The sequence below is a fragment of the Juglans regia genome, chromosome 12 (assembly GCF_001411555.2).
Source record: "Juglans regia cultivar Chandler chromosome 12, Walnut 2.0, whole genome shotgun sequence".
NCBI lineage: Eukaryota > Viridiplantae > Streptophyta > Magnoliopsida > Fagales > Juglandaceae > Juglans > Juglans regia.
The window spans coordinates 22,937,074-22,956,434 of record NC_049912.1 but is presented as its reverse complement, the minus strand read 5'-3'; the positions used below and the strand labels follow the sequence as shown (position 1 = coordinate 22,956,434).

Below are 19,361 nucleotides of genomic sequence, written 5' to 3'. Positions count from 1 at the left end.
ACTAGAAAATTCAGACGAGACTTTGTTGGTAAAAACAAGTGGAGTGAATGCCATGGTTACAAATCCAAGTACCTTGAGGTTACATTATTGAAGTGCCAAAACCGGATATGGGCAGTAATATTTGTATGATTACTTCTGATTGAAACGAAGAAGGAAGAATAGGAGATGAAGAAATAAAGTTCTATGCTCTTTTTCTTCTAAAATCTCGAGCTACATGCAAGAGTTATTTTAAACAAATGGGGAAAAACAACGAAGAAAGAAGAAAACACTGGCCCAAGAATCTTATCTTCATTCTTGTATAACCAACCATGCCTAACATGAAGTCCAAAATAAATCAGGAAGAGAACCCGAGAAAAACCAGAACTTCGATTCATTTCCTAGGCTTAAGCCACTCTTTGATCTCAAATACAACAGATATGGGTAGTAACACAAAACGGCCTATGGACGTTACAACCTGTAATATTTGTATATATCAACATCATCCCTCTCTCTCTCTCTCTCTCTTCTCCCTCTCTCTCTCTGAAACATCAGATCCAACAAATGTCCCATTACACTTCGATATCCAAACACACAGAAATGGTACCATTTAAGGGACATTTTTTTATTGTCTTCTGGCTAATAAATGATAATTGAATTTTCCAATCGATGGGAAGGCCTCTCAAAACAAAACTCATTTCCTTCCACAAAGAATGGCTGTATAGTTGACTCAAAATATACAGACTACTACCTTTGTCGTATCACCAAATACATGGGAGGATGGTGGGTGCGTGAGGGATGACCAAATCAGATCTGCATTGCCGACAGCTATTCTGGTTTGCGTATTACAGAAGCTTGCTGGTTCTCCGTCTTGATGGCCCTCCAGGAAAGAGCTTCATGATCCATCCTAAGACCCTCTCTACCACCTAATCAAGCAAGAAATAGTATTAAAAAGAAAAGTAGAAACGTGAAATATTTTAGCTTCCAATTCATAGATTTGGGAACTGTACAACAACCAATAAAAAGCTATTGCAAGGCAAATTCTCTTGCACAGCACTGGTTTCTATGCAAGTCTTTTGTAATATTTCTGATTTGGATAGTGAGTTGAGATGAGATGAAAGTTGAAAGTTAAATAAAATATGTTAGAATTTTTTTTTTTAATATTTTTTTTTTTTTTAAAACTTGAAAAGGTTGAATTGTTTATTGTATTTTGTTCGGAAGTTTGAAAAAGTTGTAATGATCAAATGAGATGAGTTGAGTTGTTTTCACTATCCAAACCAAGCCAAGACCGTTGAAAAACTCTTCATGCTGGTTTTAAACATGAAAAAAATCAATCGCACACGTCCACACACCTACACACACAAAGACCCAACAAACATAGAATAAATTAAAACACATAAAAAGATAAATGATACCTCATCACCCTCATCAGCATATGGGGTATTCTCATGCATAGCACGAGAATCAGGTTGCCTAGCTGGTATAATCTCATTGGCCATACTTTGAGCAGTCAAAAGCTCTAGCCTTTGAGTTTGAGCTTCAAGTTTATGGGACAACTCCTTGTTCATCTCCTTCATTCATGAAAAACAGGACAGATAAGTAAATAATATTCAAATTAATACCTGAACAAGGCATTGAATTTCGATGTACGTATGACCTACTAAACAAACACGTAATTTTTAAACCACTTTGTCTACAAGACGAGAGTAGGACAACAAAATTTAAACAAAGGAATGAATAAAGCCCTGACTGCAACAAAGGAATGAACAAAGGTATAATAATACCACAATACAAAGGAATTATAATGGTCTTGCAACATATCAAATAATACGCCAACACAGAACAATTCAAAAGTGACTTTCTGAAGAGATTAAAACAAGACTGAATACCTATACTTATGATGTAAGTTCTAAAAGCATGTAAATTGTAAAGCCTACTTCAAGTTAAAAATTACCTTTAGCTTGGAACAATGAGATAACTCAGATGCCAAAGCTTGCATCAACTCTTCTTTCTCCAAAGCTAACTACAGCATGAAAAGGCCAGTGCTCTTGTTAGGTCTAAACTGCGATCTACTTTACAACATCAAACAATTAAAAGAAGAATGAAAAATCTAATGAGAGAATTTAATCTCAAGACATTTCCATATAAACTAGCAATGAACAGAAAATATATAAAAAAAACTAAGCCAGACTATACCTCAGAGATTAAAGCGCTGATATTGTTAATCATTCTCATCTGATCAGGAGGAATATTCACTGATGAAACTTCAAGAGTTGACTGTCCATTTTCAGGCAGCAAGTTAACACTGGAGGCATCACTTCCAAGCGAAGATGCATTTTGATCAAATTCATGGATGGAAGCATCTGGAATAGCATTGAATTGAATTGATGAACAGATACCCGCAAAGAGAGAATTGAATATCATTAAGAATAAGAAGAAAATATTGATGCCTTTCCCTTTTTCCCTTTTTAATAAAGATCTTTTACTTGCCAATAAAAGAAGAAAAGAAAATGAATGAAGACAATTTTTTAAGAACCAATCCTGTACCCCTTAATCAGCAATATGAATACACAATGTCAGCATAATGCCTATTTTCAGATGTTAAACATTGTTTTTGGTGAGGAAACAAAGAATCATTTGGCATCTAAAACACAGAAATATAAACAAACTTTATATGTAATCATTAAATAAGTTTTTTTTTTTTATTTAAACGAGAACTTTATCAGGGATGAGAATGACATGGCAAATAGACCTGATTTAGCTGTCTAACAATTATTTTTATAAAGAGCACTATCAAAATTTTTGTGAGCAGCAACTGAGCCATGACAAAATTCAATCTTACCTAAATCTTCAGTAGAGGTAGATGTATCTCTCTTATTAAGAGTATTATTGCTAAAATCAATAGACTTTGCACTTGTGGAAGCTTTCCGCAGCTTAGACTGCAACAGCTTCTTCTCTGTGTCAGGCAAACAAAAGAGGATTGAAACAAATTAGGGGCAGACATTGCAACAATTTGGTAGGTTGGATTTCTATTCTATGAATTTATAGAAAATCTAAAAAGAAGGCAATGAGAGAATAATTGAAGAAACACATTTTAATAAATTACCCTCGAGGTAGAGCACAAATTTGTTTAAATGGAATTTCAGATACAGATGTTGCGGACTCGAGATTGATAAAATTACTTCCTTTTCATCCCCAACCTAGCCCCCCAAAATCCTCCTCATCCCCCAAAAGAATGGCACAAAAATAACCAATTTTATATGAATGAAGGCCACTCAAACCCTACCACTCTGATAAAACTGTGATTGAAGCTAGGAGATAAATTATTAACAGAATATAAACCTTCTGTAGAAAAGCATAAAAGCATGCTTACCTTCTTGAAGAGCATCAATAGTTGACTGCAAATCCTGACGATCTTTCTCTAAGCTAGACATTTTCTTTCTGCAAATTATTCACTATGATCATCATTTCCTGACATCCCATAACTAAAAGCTTGCAATTGAAAACATTATGCAGGATTGATCAAATTTCTGCCCACGTGAAGAGACAAACAAGTTCCCAAAGCACTATTATAAGAAAGAGAGTTCCTCTTCAACATTTCACTCAATGCTCCTACAATGATTTACTCCCAATTAATAAGAAAGAACTTGTGATATGAACAGTGGTAACTTGGGCTATACAATTTGCATCATTTTGAAGTCCCAAATAGAACTTGGAACAAGTCCTACAAGGAGTATAACACTAAATGCAAGTAAAAGTAGGCACACCATAAGCAGAAGAGCCCTCTCCCTAAAATAAGTCACCAAGATTATGGGCCTCCAGATACACTATACAAGAAAACTCACTTGTGCCTGCAAATAAAAGCAACCCACATAGTTTCTCCACTCATAGAACACTAGTCCATGACCATTATGCATCTCTTCCTTAAATTATCCACGGTCAGATTTTCCCTGAAGCTGTTGTCCATACAGAGAAGCCACTCTTGAGGGAGACTTGTTCCACCATATACATCTCTATGGAAAGCGGTGTTCCACAGCAGGATGTAGAACTTGATAAAACAATATTGAATTTCAAACTTTTTCTTTCTGATCCTTGCTCCCATTCCACTCCTTAACTAGGCATTCTTCGATGTAACACTCCCAATGGACTTGGGTTGTGCCTCTGTCACTCTTTAATAAAATAATGTGACTTGACTCATAAAAGAAACTATAATATCGGATTTCAGTAGCAAATCTCTTACATTTTTAAAAACTATATTAAAAAAGTCAAATTAGTCTTTAATCAATAATGACAGTTTAGCTTCTAATTCGGTATTTTTTTCTATTATTCATGACCATCACAGATTTCAAAATTAATTTACAATTCATTATTCCCTCAGTATAAAATATATAGAAATTACAGAAAATTCATTTTCATGGCTTTAGATAACACTGCATCAACAAAAGAGAAAACCAATACAAACAGAAATCCTGCAATATCATTAGAATAAGTGATGCTGAAATGCATATCACAGTTATTTGTCTACAGGAAACTTATAATGTAAAGCATACCTGTATGAAGAGATTTCAGCTTGTGAGTTCTCCAGTTGCCTCTCCAGCTTTAGCTCACTAGATCTTAGTCTGAGTGCCTACACAAATTAATCATACAACGATTTCAAGAAACAAAGCAGTGAATGGGAAATGTGAAAAATCCAGTATACAATACAATATATTTACTATTGATTACTTATCAAAAAAAAAAAAAAATATATTTACTATTGAATAGAAGTAATTAAGCATCTGAGATGTAGTAATTTTAAAATCACGAATAAACAGGGATGTTTAGACTAATCTATCATCACTCACTAGATTCACAGAAGTACTTGAAATTTTTTTACATCACTTTATCCATTATCTTTTTATTATCACGTGACAAACAAATAAGACTAACCAAATGCTAAGGAAAACGAATATAAAAAGACCCACAAAGAAAAGCCAACTCGTCTAAATTAAAACTTCCATATTGTAAACCTATTACTATCATGACATTTTTCTGATCAAAGGCAATTTGATTGACTACATTGCGTAACCTAACAATTACATTAACCATACCACCAAACCTGGCCATGGTACAAAAAACTTTTGAACCACAAGTTTAATCAAAAACAGTCTGCATGTAAAAGCACTAAAACAGTATACTAATCGCAATTTTTTTTTTATAAGTAAACGATTATATTGATAAGAATAGGCACAACCCAAGTACACAGATGGTATACATAAGGTAACACCTATCTAGGAAGAAACAATGGAAACAAGAAAATCATGAACATCAAGGCCATTAAAATCTATAGCTATGACCCATAGAAATAAAGTCCTAACGAAAAGAGATCTAAGTTCCTCTATCATGCGCTCCTTGTCTTCGAACGGCTGGTCATTTCGCTCCAGCCACAAGCACCACAAAATACAAATGGGAACCATCTTCCACACAGCTTTGATTTGTGGAATACCTCCTAAGTTTTTCCAGCTGACCAACAACGCAGCCACTATGGCAGGCATTACCCGAGCTAGCCCTAATCTGCAAAACACTTCATCCCATAATGCTCTAGCAAGCTCGCAATGCAGTAAGAGATGATCCACAGTCTCACTATCTTTCTTACACGTGCAGCACCAATCTACTATGATCACCCTGCATTTCCGCAAGTTATTCGTCGTCAAAATCTTTACCCATAGAAGCTGTCCAAGCAAAGAATGCCGCTTTGGGAGACGCCTTATTTCACCAAATCCTTCTCCATGGAAACTGATTGTTCTGCGGTTGTGTGAGAGACTTATAGAAAGAGCGAATAAAGAATGTATCTTTGCCTGCGAGTATCCACCACAACGAGTCAGCTCCTTCAGTGCTCGGTTTCACAGAATACAAGAGACTCAAAAAGTCATCAAAGCTGCCAACTTCTCAATTTTGGACCGCCCTAGTGAAGTTGATGTACCATTGGACTTGATCCCGAGATATCGCCATAAGATCAGCCATTGAAGCTTCTTTCTCACATGTAACTTGGAAAATTGAAGGGAACGAGTCCTTTAGGGCATTATTCCCACACCATAAGTCGCTCCATAATTTTACCGAGCCATCTCCCAACACGAGTCTTGTATGACAATGAAAACCCCCCACCCTCGTCTAATGTGCTTCCAAACTCCCACCCCATTAGCCCCACTTATATCTCTAGTGCACCAACACCCCCCCCCCCCCAATACACACACACATACCTCCATATTTACAGTCAACCACCAATTTCTATAGGGCTTCCGGTTCCATATTATATTGCCACAACCATTTCTCAAGTAAAGCCCGATTGAAAATCCTTAGGTTCCTAATTCCCAACCCTCTAGAGGATAATGGAGAGCATACCTTCCCAACTGACTAGATGGAATTTGAAGTCATCGCCCATGCCACTCCAAAGGAAATCACGATAAAGTTTCTCAATCCGGTTTGCCACACTTGCTGGAATTAGGAATAGAGATAGAAAGTACGTTGGTAAATTAGACAAGGTACTCTTGATTAAGGTGGTCCTGCCACCATTTAAAAAGTACAGTCTCTTCAAACCTGCCAATCTACATTTTATCTTCTCGATCACTGTATCCTAGATTGATTTAACCCTTAAGGCAACCCCTAACGGAAGGCCAAGGTAATTCATGAGAAGAGATGAAACCTTACATCCAAGAGTGTTAGTCAACTACCGGATGTTACAAACATTGTCAACTGGCACCAGCTCTAATTTGTCAAAATTCACTTTCAAACCTGATGCCGCTTCAAAACAAAATAGTAGTGTTCTTAGTGCCCGAATCTGGTTTTGGTCTGCCTCACAAAATGTTAGTGTGTCATCTGCAAATAGTAAGTGAGAAATGTTAAGTGTACCCCTATTGGAATCACCATCCGAGAATCCACCAACAAATCCATTATTAACCAAAGCAGCTATCATTCTGTTAAGCACCTCCATGACAATGACAAAGATGAGTGGGAACAATGGATCTCTTTGTCTTAGGCCTCGAGAGTTGTTAAAGAAACCAACTAGACTGCATTCACCAAAACTGAAAGCTTCACCGTTGCTATATACCATCTGATCCACAAACACCATCTCTTTCTAAATCCACACCTCCCAAGTAAGTAATGTAAGAAATCCCAGTTAACATGATCATAGGTCTTCTCCATATCCAACTTACATAGAGTCCCAGTATTGCTAGCTTTTAGTCTACTATCTAGGTATCATTGGCAATGAGAACGAGTCCAATACTTGCCTACCCCTTACAAATGCATTTTGGGGTTTTGTAATGATCTTCCCTAATACCTCCCCTAGGCGATTTGCAAGCACCTTGGAGATAATCTTATAAACCCCATTCACAAGACTAATGGGTCGATAATCCTTAACCTCTAATGCCCCGATCTTCTTAGGAACCTGTGATACCCCATATGATATGGATAAAGGTAGGTGGTGTATGGGATCCCACATTGCTTGGGAAGGAAAAGTTCTTGCTCTTTATAAGGTTCCAATGGGGCTCTAATTATATCATTGACTAGTCCTTTTGGAGTATATGCCATGTGGTTTGGGCCTTCCATTGAGGCGTTACAAATGGTATCAGAGCCTATCACAACCAGAAATGTGGGACTTGAGTCGTGCCACCTACAATGGACAGGCCCGACGAGGACGTCGGGAATTTAAGGGAGATAGATTGTGATACCCCATATGATATAGATAAGGATAGGTGGTGTATGGGATCCCACATTGCTTGGGAATGAGAAGTTCTTGCTCTTTATAAGGTTACAATGGAGCTCTAATTGTATCATTGACTAGTCCTTTTGGAGTATAGGCCATGTGGTTTGGACCTTCCATTGGGGCGTTACAGAACCTGTGCAATAAAAGTGGCATTGAAGCGTTTCTCAAATTTTCCAGCCGAGAACAATTCATGGAATACTTTCATTAGATCCTCCTTCACCACCTCCCAATATGATTGGAAGAAACCCATAGAAAATCCGTATGGACCTGGTGCTTTGTTTTTTACCATTCTCCTCACTACATTGTGAACCTCAGTCTCCTCAAAATACCTCTCCAACCAAGAGACCTTATGCGGCTCAATAGACTCAAAAGCTAGTACATCAAGCTTTGGCCGCCACCCCCTCTTGCTCGATAAGCATGTGTTCAAAAAAATCAGGAACATGTTCTCGAATCGCAGGGGCCTCCATACAATTCACGCCATCTAGATTCAACATCTCAATGTTATTGGTTCTCCGGTGAGAGTTAGTCACTCTATGAAAGAACTTTGTACTTCGATCCCCTTCTTTCAGCCACAATGCTCTAGATTTTTGGTGCCACAAAATCTCCTCCAATAATGTAACTTCTCTAATCCTAAGACCACCTCTGACTTCCGTGATAATTCTTCTGAGATAAGGACCAGACCCTCCTGTATCCTCTCTAACTCCTCCAACATGGCTTTCTTACATTCTACCCACAAAACCTTCAGATTTCAACTACATATTTTCAAATTTAAAATATCGATGCCCTTCTTGGATCCCACCATAATCCAGCAATATAGGAAAATAATCGTTATTTTGCCATAAAATTCTCAAGGAGTCATATTTACAAGTCTACAAGTAATGTGTAAGTGTGATTGTACATGCATGTGTGTCCACTACACACACATATGTGTAGATAAAAGGCATGATGCCAATAGGTTATTTCTATTTCTATGAAATACACCTTTCAAGGGTATATCAATTTATGTTTTTTTTTTTTTTTTTAACTTTGTAGGCATCATATGGAATAGCATTTTCTTCATGAAAGGCAACAACAAAACTTAAACATACCAATAAATCTAACTACCTTCTCCTCTAAACCGATAACTTCAGAAGCCAACAACTTGGCGCGCTCATCAGCCGCATTGCATTCTAGCTGTGCATTTGCATATTCAATCCTGACAGACTCAAGTTCCACCTGGATCAAAGGGTACCCATATGGCAACAAAAGTAAAGGACAATTAAACAACTTTAAAACAATTTGAAACCATACATGCCACACTAACATCCAACATGAAATCGAATGAGTATTCTATGTCAGACTTATATTAGTTGATGAACAACCAGAATTTTTTATATAGGTATTATCTATTCTAATTGAATGTAGCAACTTGTTTGAGGCCATTATCAAAATGAAAGAGAGAGATTTGAAAGGCACAGAGAATCACTTGGATTTTATTTCATATCACCAACGTTCAAAGAAATTTGGGACATCTTTTATCGACACTCTTGCTCTACTAATTGGCTTTTTTCACACACAAACACACAAATAAAAAAACTTAAAAGGGGAAGAAAAAATATAAGTTTTTTTTTTTATTGGCATCGGGTGTCCGAAAATAGCGTCCCGACTAATCCCGAGGTTACACAGGCCCTTGACAAGGAGTTTCCCACAAGTGCACCTCAAGTAATTCAAGGGGAAAATCTCCCAGTCCAATGGCCCCTAGAGATTGTTTGCACCCAATGAGATTCAAAACATGGGCCTGGAGGGAGCATACCACCAAGACAAAGGCCTTTACCACTTGAGCCAACCCCTAGGGGAAGAACAAATAGAAGTAACAGGCAGCAAATTAAGAAAAAATGGATACTGACCAGTTGGGCCTTGATTTCCTCTTGTAAGTTTTCCATGTCAAATTTGAGTTGATTGATGACACTTCTCTGAAGAAAATATGCATGAAAAAACAGATGGATTAGAACTAAAATGTGTTGCCATCTCTGAAATGCTAGACTTGTCAGAAATTTCAGAGAACAAACCATCATAATTTTACATCAAAAACTAGAACAGCCAGGATCACATGGAAGATTGCATTAGCAATGCATAGGCACTTGGGAAAAGCCTTTGGAGTTCAGACCCGGAGGTCAGTTTCCACATTAACTGACCGGTAGTCAGCAAACTAAACAGATTTCTGTCAACACCAACTACCATGTCATTCGCAGCATTCTCAACACCATGTGTTACCCAAACTAACCTTTATATTCCAAGACTAATACAACTAAAAATCTTGTTTCAAGACTTTTTTTTTTTCCCTATTTAATATCCACCTGAAATAAACACCAAAATATGAAAATGTACTACCAACCATGCATTCACAATGATATTTTGAACTTTTGTGTCTAAGTTGGTCACCTGTATTTTCTGAGCATACAACCTTGTTATCTACCTAGAAATGGGCAGAATAAAATTTTTGAACTCGATGCTTAACCCACAGAAGCTCCTAAAATCTAAAACCTGATGTGAATATCCATATCATTTAAGAACATGAAATCAAATCAAATTAAAGATAGGGAAAGGGAAAGAAAACTAAGTGTCATTAGCTTCATTATCCTTCATGGAGTATCACTATCCCATTAAGATAGTACGTGCAGCACGTACATCTTTTATTATGAATGAGAAAGAGAAGTAAAACAGAAATATAAAATAGAGATCACGAATCATGGAAGAGGTCATGTTGAAACTTAATAATTTAACAAGCTCTCGAGAATAAGTTGTAATGCCACAAGTATAATAAATTCAGAACCAACCTGTTGGTTGTAACTATCTGTTGCGGATGAATTTTCAGCAGCTAGGGACTCTGCTAAAGCACGTGAGGCCTCAAGAGCTCGTTGCAAAGAGAATTTTTCTTGAGTCAAATCTTCAATATGCTGAATGGCACAAAAGAGGACACTATTAAAGTAATTATTCTACAGTGAAAAAGAAGTTGACATCAATGCATCGATTGATTTATACAAACTATTAATTACAAGTGAAGATATAATGGGACCATCTATTGCTTTTGCGTTTTCTAGTAATAAATTTTCTAATACTTATAAAAAAACATAAGGGGATCAATCATTCACATTAAGTTTTTTTTATTAACGCTAGGTGTCCGGGAACCGTCCCGACTAATCTTGGGGGTACACAGGCCCTCGACAAGAAGTTTTCCACAAGTGCACCTCGGGTAACGTTCACATTAAGTATATGACAATACTTAAAAATTACAGTAATATTCATCTCAAAGCCTTTTTTCAAATGTTAAAGTGTCAGGAGCATACTTTTTTCCAAAGTGGTCAAGTAGTTTTTTTAATTAAGTTATTCAAATATGTGATATACTGCCATTTAAACAAATTGTCAAATGTCTTTTATTCACATATCAAATCTCTCCAGATCTTTAAAACTTGCTCAGGCCCTCTCTCTATCAACTACAATTTGCGGAACCCTATGGGATTAAACCTGAGTGATCTCACTCTTCACATCTTGTTTTAGGGGGTAGAAGATGCAATTTGGTCCAAAGACAAGTGAGCTGAGTGTCTCATCCTCTCTGTTCAAGGGTAGCGAGCTTCTAGAATGAGTGGAGTGCCAGACAAAATAATTAGAGACGGGCATTAAATTATTATTATTGGCTTGTGAAGCTCCCTAATTCTCCTACCTTTTTTTTAATACAATTCAGCTCATGAAATTTGCAACCCTCCACCATATTTTCTTCCCTCCTTTTTGGGTAAATGAACTAAAAAGTAAATAGAAGTAACCCACAAACATGGGAGGTCTACTAGTTTGAGTTTGGAGCCTGAAATTTAATTATCACAATAATCAAAACAGATAAAGAAAAAAAAAAATCCTGTAAGCAGTCATCCCATCTTCCAAGAAGCACTACTCTACAACAACAAAAGCAAAAAATAAATAGCGGTAGCACTCAAAGATCACTCTAGCATTTCTTTCAATACACGCAGTGATTTCCCCTACCCTTTGTAATCAAATATGATAATTAGTTACTTCGAAAAATAAACAAAAAGAATTACTCTCAGAACCCAAAAACATTTCATTAAAAGAGTCCACTTTTTCAGAAGTTAAAACAACACAGCTCATAGAATGCCGACATACATCTAGCAATTCTAAAACCATCTAGGTTGTCAACATCCACTCCGTACTACATTTAGATAGGGATTTTTTTCTTTTTAAAGGGCAATCAACTCCTGTAGATCATCACTTCACATGTAGCTGAGGTTCTCAATAAATAGATACTTTATGAATTAAGGAACTTATCAGTCAAAGCAGCCCATTTAGCTTCAGAAACTTCAATCTAAATGACAACATACTAAGAGCACAAGGTTATCAAAATGCAGCAACATAAAATATGGGTACCTGTTCCAAAGCAGCAAAATCTTCATTATTTTTAGCTGGAAAAAACTCCTGTTTCCCATCCATGCTGTTGCCATATATACTCGATCTCACAAATGCCCCATTGCTGGAATATTCGGAAGAATACGTGGATTGATCGAATGCGCTAGGGCCATTAAGAATTTTCAGCTTTGAAGAAGCCCCCTCACTTTCACTCTGTCCTGATGGCTTCTGAAAAGGAGATGATCCTAAAACATCCATGCTGTTTGTATTTGAACCATTGGACATAAATGACTCCTCAGGTTCGGTATGTTGAAAGAGAGTCGCTGAAGAAGCTCTAGGAACATTAAGAGAATCGAGAAAAGATGGACGAGATCTCCTAGAATTTGTTTCAGTTTTGGCTAAAAATAGTGGTACTTGATTGGGGGAACTCCTGACATCAGCACTAAAATCCATGGCTTCAAATGCTTGTGGAGCTGCATTGTAGACACTAGCAGGGCCATTAACATTTCTTTCCCCAAAATTGGAAACCATAGAATCATTGATGTGGGCAACACCATTCATGTATTTCCCAGCTTCATGAGCAGACCCTCTTACATTAGTTGTAGGCTGGATAGAGTCTACCATAAAACCCCAAGACAGGTCAGTTCCTTCCCCCAAAAAACTATATATGCATACATATTCTATATAATACAAGCGTGTCTTAGTAGATGAAAAACACTGGTACAAGGTATTCAAATATGCAAATTACCATCATAAAATGCAGAGGATGAATGAGCACCAATCAGCATGCTAGCATTACTGGAATAATCTTGCAGTCGAATACCACCAGAATCCTGAGGTGAGACTTTTGTAGTAGAAACAATAGAATAACCAGGATTTTTAACACTGGACTGCATCAAAGAATTGCCACTTTCTGTTGATTGGATTTCATCTGTCCCATGAAAACTAGATTTACTACTTGTACTGTCAAAGTCCTGACTTGCTTGTGTGCGTGAAAGAATAGACCAATCGGCTGTAGTCCCATAAGGAAGTCCGCCATGCACTCCAGCATATATTCTGAAATCAATATTATGCCCTTCTGTACCATGGATATGATTAACATCCATTGATCCAGCAAATCCTGAAGTACCATATCTCTTAAATTTTTTGTTATCTGCATATGTCTGCACGCTATCTGCAGAATACGCATCATAATTTTTCACTGACAATTGAGGAGTAGTAAGTGCATCATCTGAAGAATCTTTTTCATTTTTAATGGGAAAACTAATTTCTTTGTTGTCATTGACGGTTACAGCAGGAGAGAGTCCCATAAAAGCTTGGCCCGGTATATCAGATGTGCCAGCTCCCTCTGAATCTGTAATAAGTGCAGGGACAGTTTCCAAAGGCTCTTTCTCATGAGGTCTGACATCAGAAGCATGATTTTGGCTAGTAGATGCAGCCTTTTTCGCTTGCTCTGCTGCTTTTTTCCTACGGAACTCCTCCAGCTGCAATATAGAAGACAATGTGTGAATTTTGACCCAAAAAAAAGCGCATCTAAGATATTCGGGATTGTAGCTCAAATAAAATGAAATTATCAAAATGGATTTGGAAATGTATGTACAAGAAATTTAAAAAAAAAAAGTTACAAGAAAGCTTCCACCTCCAATGTGTGCTTCCAACAGATCAATCGTGACATAGTGGACTCTTCAGTCTCAACTCCATCATCCATTTCAAAGATTTTATTTTAAAAATAATAATAATAAGCAACAAGAAACGATTCTTGTTCAGAAAACACATACTTTCCATGAGATTAAAATGGAGTTACAAGCCTAAAGTCAATGAGATGAAATTTGTTTTCTATCGGTAAACATAGTTTTATTGAGAATAAAATAGACAAAGGCCTGAGTACACGGGACATATACAAGAGCGTCCGGAAAAAATGTAGCAAAACCACAACACATGCAATGATGAAGTCGCATGTTCCAATCCAGTGCATAAAGTGTCTAAAAAGCGGCAGCGCTGGAGAGAGACATACATAGTTGATTGAGTCTAAAAGTAAAATCTTTAGTGTTGCTTCTAAGCACAATGCACTCATGAGAAAATGTGTCCAAAGCTCACTCAGTCGTTGAAGTCATATTCATCTCAACAAGATACAAAAGAACACATTTTTGTCAACTAAACAACAGGCAACATAACAGGCAGCAATATCGTAAATATTATAACCCAACCCGCAACAAAATATTTCTACAAATTCAAATAAAATAAATTCTTGAATAATAAAAAAAATGGACATAGCATCACCTACTAACGCATGCATCCATAAGAATACAATGGCAATGGACACAATGATGAAATTTCAAAACCAAACAATAAATCCCATATGAGAATCTATGTAAATATTTCCAACCAAATAAAATTATTAAAGTAGAATGATTAGAAGTTAGAAAACAGACCCGGCGCTTTCCAGCTTGCAAATGCTCCTGTTTCCGCAGCACCTGAGCCGAAGCCATTCTGATCCAAAGCCCCCAAACTCCAAAGTTCTCGTATATTTAATCCACAATTCTAATCAAGTTACGCGGATAAGAAAATTTAAAAAAAAAAAAAATCCCCACCAAACCCCCACCAAACAAACCCTAAAGAAATCTATCCAATTGGGATCAAGAAATTTGGGAATGACACTAAATTCGAAGTGATCAACGGTCGGATAATTTTTAAATTTTCAAAGGACGAAAAAAAAAGAGAAAAAATATCGTAACGTTTAAAACCCTAATATGCGGACGGTGGAGGGTGGGGGGGTTCCCGATCTGACCGGAGAGGAGGAGAGCTGTGTATGAAGATGTTTCGGTTTTCAAGTTCTCATAGATCTCCTCTCCCCTATTTCCTCTTCCGTTCCTTTTTAATTTTACGCTTTGTATCTTCTTTTTTTTTTTCTTTTTTCGTCTTTCATTCTTTTTTTTTTTCCTTTGTACTTTCTTGGTGGCTGATAACATTACCTTCTTTTTTTGGTTTTTTTGTTTGAAACAGGCTGATAACATTACCTGGCGGCTGGCGGTACATGCAAGCGACGTGTTGGCGAATTTTGTTTTGGACCATGCTAGTCGCTAGATTTACCGCAACGTGTAAAAAAAAAACAAAAATCAAACCTTTTTTAAACTCCCTAAAACGTTTTTTAAAAAAATCACAAGTTTATTAAAAAATATCTTTTTTAACCATTAAAATAAAATAAAAAAACACAGTCGGTAGCCTTTTTTTATATCCACTCTCACCGAAGACTAAATTCTCTTTCATAAAAATTTTTATCTCGTTTTATTTAATTATTATAATATATTTAAATTCTCACACAAAATATAATAAATAATTTAACTTTTTTAAATTTTAAATAGCACTGCTACAGACACGAATAAATTACACAAAATAAACTCATAAATTAATATAATTTAATAGAATCTTTTAAATCTACTTTATAATAAAAATAATTTTATAATCTGACATACCACATCAAGTCACATCAGTTTATAAATTTATTTTTGTGTAATGCTTAAATATTTTCCAATCTCAAAATAAAAATAATATTAAAAAAATATTTATAATAATATTTTATTCAATTTTTAACTTTTATCTCAACTCATTTTATCTCATATGCGAAAATAAATAAAACCTCAATAAGACAAGCATTTCCCTTATGGCATTGAAACAAAATATAATAGCATCCTTGCATGTTAGTGAGTTTTCTAATTGAGAAATAATATTTACAGTCTTAAAGTGCATAAATATTACATATTTTTAAAAAAATAAAGTAAATAAATACGATATTTATATAAAAATAATAATTTTTTAATAATAGATTATATTATTTTTTTAAAAGAGTATACGGCGCTTGCATAATTCATGAGTGTATCTAGCATTACTCGATAAATTATATTTGTAATTATAGAGTGCACAAGTGCCACCTACTATTTTTAAAAAAATTAAATAAATATGATATTCACATAAAAAATTAATTTTTTAATAATAGATTCTACTATTTTTCAAAATAAGTGTGCGGCATTTTTACAATCTATAAATGTATTTAAAATTACTCTTCTATTCAATTGATGTTACAAACTAAATTAAAAGTTGATAGTCAATATTAATTTGCCATATTAAAATAAAAAACAAGATGGATAATATTTATAGAATTTTCCTATTCGAGAAGGATTTAAATGAATCTATAATGAAACTGATAAAGTTTAGAATTATATCCTTAAATAAGTCCGATTCGAATAGTCTATGCGATTCTAATACCATAAAAATATAATGATAAAAAAACTTTGAGATATGTGACATGTTGACATAAGACATTAAATTTTTTAAGTTTTAAAAAATAGATAAATAATATTTATTGTCTTTGAGTGAACAAGTATTATATAATTATTTTATAAAAAATAAATAAATATAAAATTCATATAAAAAAACTAATTTTTTAATAATAAATATTATTTACACACTACACGACTGTATTAAACATTACTTTTTTATAAATGTGAGAAGAACACAAAGATGTAAAATACAATTTGCACTAATAAAGCAAGCACGTATAAGTATTTTAAATCAATTAATGTAATCGTGTCATTTTATTAAAAAAAAAAAAATTTTAAATAATTGTAATTTTACTTACTTACTATTCATTTTAAGTTAAATAGTTATAGATTAATTATAAATTTATCATTTTTTTCTCGTAAGTTTCCTTAAATACGTGTAAGAGCATTCTCATTGGATTAGCTAAAAGCTAAATCCAATGAGAATTTAGCTATTAGGTCAATAAATTGCTCACATTGAATTAGCTATATTCCAAATATAGCTACAGTAATATCCAAACTAATTTCTAAATTTGGAACACACTATTCATTCATCAAATCCTTTTTATATTATTTATTTCTCTCTCTTTTTAATATTAATTATTTATCTCTCTATTTTAAATGACAATTGAAAAAATATAATTAAAATACAATTACAAATTAATATATAATATTATAAATAGTAAAATATGATAAAATAAAATAAATTTATAATTAAAAAAATTAAAAAAATTTCAAAATTATTAATTACTCATTACTATATAATGAATAAATAGATAATTTAATTTGAAAATTTGATGTGAATAGTCAAAATTAAATTCATTTTATATTATTTTATAGTTATATAATGAAAAAATGGCTATTCCAATGTGGAGATTTATAAAAATGGAATAGTTAAAAGTTAAATTCATCTTACATTCATCAAAAATGTACTTTAATTTAGTCATTCCAATGAGAGTGCTCTAAGTAGGTGGTCGTTGCGTATTAGACTATTAGTACCCAATAAAACCGGTTTGGAGACTAATCCATTAAACATCAATTTCAACTCGAGCAACTCTACTCACATTTAGCTCCATTTAAATTATGAAATGAGATGAAATAATTTTAAATAAAAGTTAAAAATTAAATAAAATATTATTTTTAATATTATTATTATTTTATAATATATAAAAATTAAATTATTTATTATATTTTATATAAAAATTTAAAAAAATTATAATAATAAGATGAGATGAAACCGTATTTTAATCTAAACGGAGTTTCAAACTTAAGCTTGCAGCAGATCAAATTTTAGAAATCTGAGATTTAGGTTTTCAATTTTCACTGAATTTATATGAATTTAAAAAAACTCGAAATAAATAATTTCGTCAATATCTGGTTAGAAAATAATGGAGAATTGACACATGGACGTACTAATGTCATGCCATTTCAACTAATCAGAAACTAACACATGGCATACTAATATTATACAGTAATGTTTTATTAATTTCCTAATGGGAGATGGACGAAAGTAATTTATTTTAAATTTCTTGGAATCAATTTACGAAAGTAGAAAACCTATACCTCAATCTATAGAAATGTGAAAACTGATTTTACAATTAATCTTTTTTTTTATTTTGTTATAATTTTATCTTTAGAAAGTAAGATGTGGAATCTCAATTAATCCTACCAAAGGCAGCAGCTAGCAATAGAATTGAGATACATAAATGTTACTTTATTAGTTCATCAAGCAATTGGTAAAATTAATATCCATGCATTTTTATCTATGACATGACATGAGTCGCTAATATTATTCTTTAAACACTCTTATAAAAATTATAAATTTAAATTCTTTGAATATTCCATTGGTTTTCCTCTTTTTGAGTACATGCTCTCACATTTATGATGATCCTTAATGTGCTTTATTCATAATTATTCAAACAGTTATTCTACATATAATCTGTAGATATAACTGGCGTGCAGTAGTCTTTCATGTCACGTCAGATTTAAAATAAATTGTTTACTTTTTCTCTAAATGCACATATTCTCTCTAATCAGCTCTCTCATCAGCTCGATTTTTCTCTCATCAGTTTAGTCTTACTCTCATCAGCTCTCTCTCTCATCAGTCTCGTTTGCACGCCGTTTGTACCAAACGCTTGCAACAAGCGTTTCTCTTATTCAAAATGCAAACATTTCGGATGTAGCATTATTCGATCAATAAAAGTTAGACAGTTAGGCTAGCTCAAACATTAATTGCAAAGAAATGTGAAACATTACATACGTTACAATCCCCTAAAAGAGCAATGATGAATGCTAAACCCAAGGGATTGGCCTAAATGGTGAAGGTCTTGATTTTGAGATATCACTCTCTTCAAAATCTAAGATTCAATATCTCAAGAGTGCAAACAATCATTTAGGGCTACATCATCTGGTGAAAATCTAGCGATTTAACCAGTTCTGTGAATGAAAACTTTCGAGAGTGTGGTGCACGGAATCGAGATTTACTATGTAGGAGTGGGTCCGAAAGGCTTTCCTTGGAGAGGTTTCCCGACATAAAATATATATATATTTAAAAAAACATTACATACATTACAAATCCAAGTTTAAAAAGAAGTGAACTCATTGATAGACCCTGAAGAATAAATAAACAAAGCTAAAAAAAAAAAAAAAACAGGGATAAAGAAAGAAAGAAAGAAAGAAAATCTGGTCACTATTTGGAGTCAAGGTATTAATTTATGATAAATGATTTAGTAACAAAAAAGATTATAAAAATAAATCTATAAATTAATGTGACTTTCTTTTTTTGAATAAATAAATTAATGTGACTTGCTGTATATGGTACATTAGATTGTAAAACTATTTTTATGATTAAAAAATAGATATAATATATCATATGAAGTCGCGTCAATTTATAAATTTATTTTTTTAAATATTTACGTGACTTTAGGAGTTGA

General features: G+C 34.0%; 1 protein-coding gene and 1 non-coding gene across 2 annotated transcripts; both read right to left on the bottom strand.

Annotated features, from left to right (window-relative positions):
* Positions 1 to 269: 269 nt before the first annotated feature.
* LOC109002838 (protein BLISTER-like) lies at positions 270 to 15,021 on the bottom strand. Its single transcript, XM_035683441.1, has 13 exons — positions 14,545 to 15,021; positions 12,861 to 13,596; positions 12,134 to 12,729; positions 10,537 to 10,656; positions 9,607 to 9,672; positions 8,825 to 8,935; positions 4,527 to 4,603; positions 3,350 to 3,417; positions 2,819 to 2,932; positions 2,173 to 2,339; positions 1,931 to 1,999; positions 1,392 to 1,547; positions 270 to 902 (listed from the first exon to the last, which is right to left on the bottom strand). The coding sequence occupies exons 1-13, from the start codon at positions 14,599 to 14,601 to the stop codon at positions 822 to 824; spliced, it is 2,418 nt and encodes an 805-aa protein (XP_035539334.1). The 5' UTR covers positions 14,602 to 15,021; the 3' UTR covers positions 270 to 821.
* On the bottom strand, positions 9,118 to 9,252 carry LOC118344140. Its single transcript, XR_004797905.1, has one exon. It is a non-coding gene; the product is annotated as a small nucleolar RNA snoR86 (small nucleolar RNA).
* Positions 15,022 to 19,361: the final 4,340 nt, after the last annotated feature.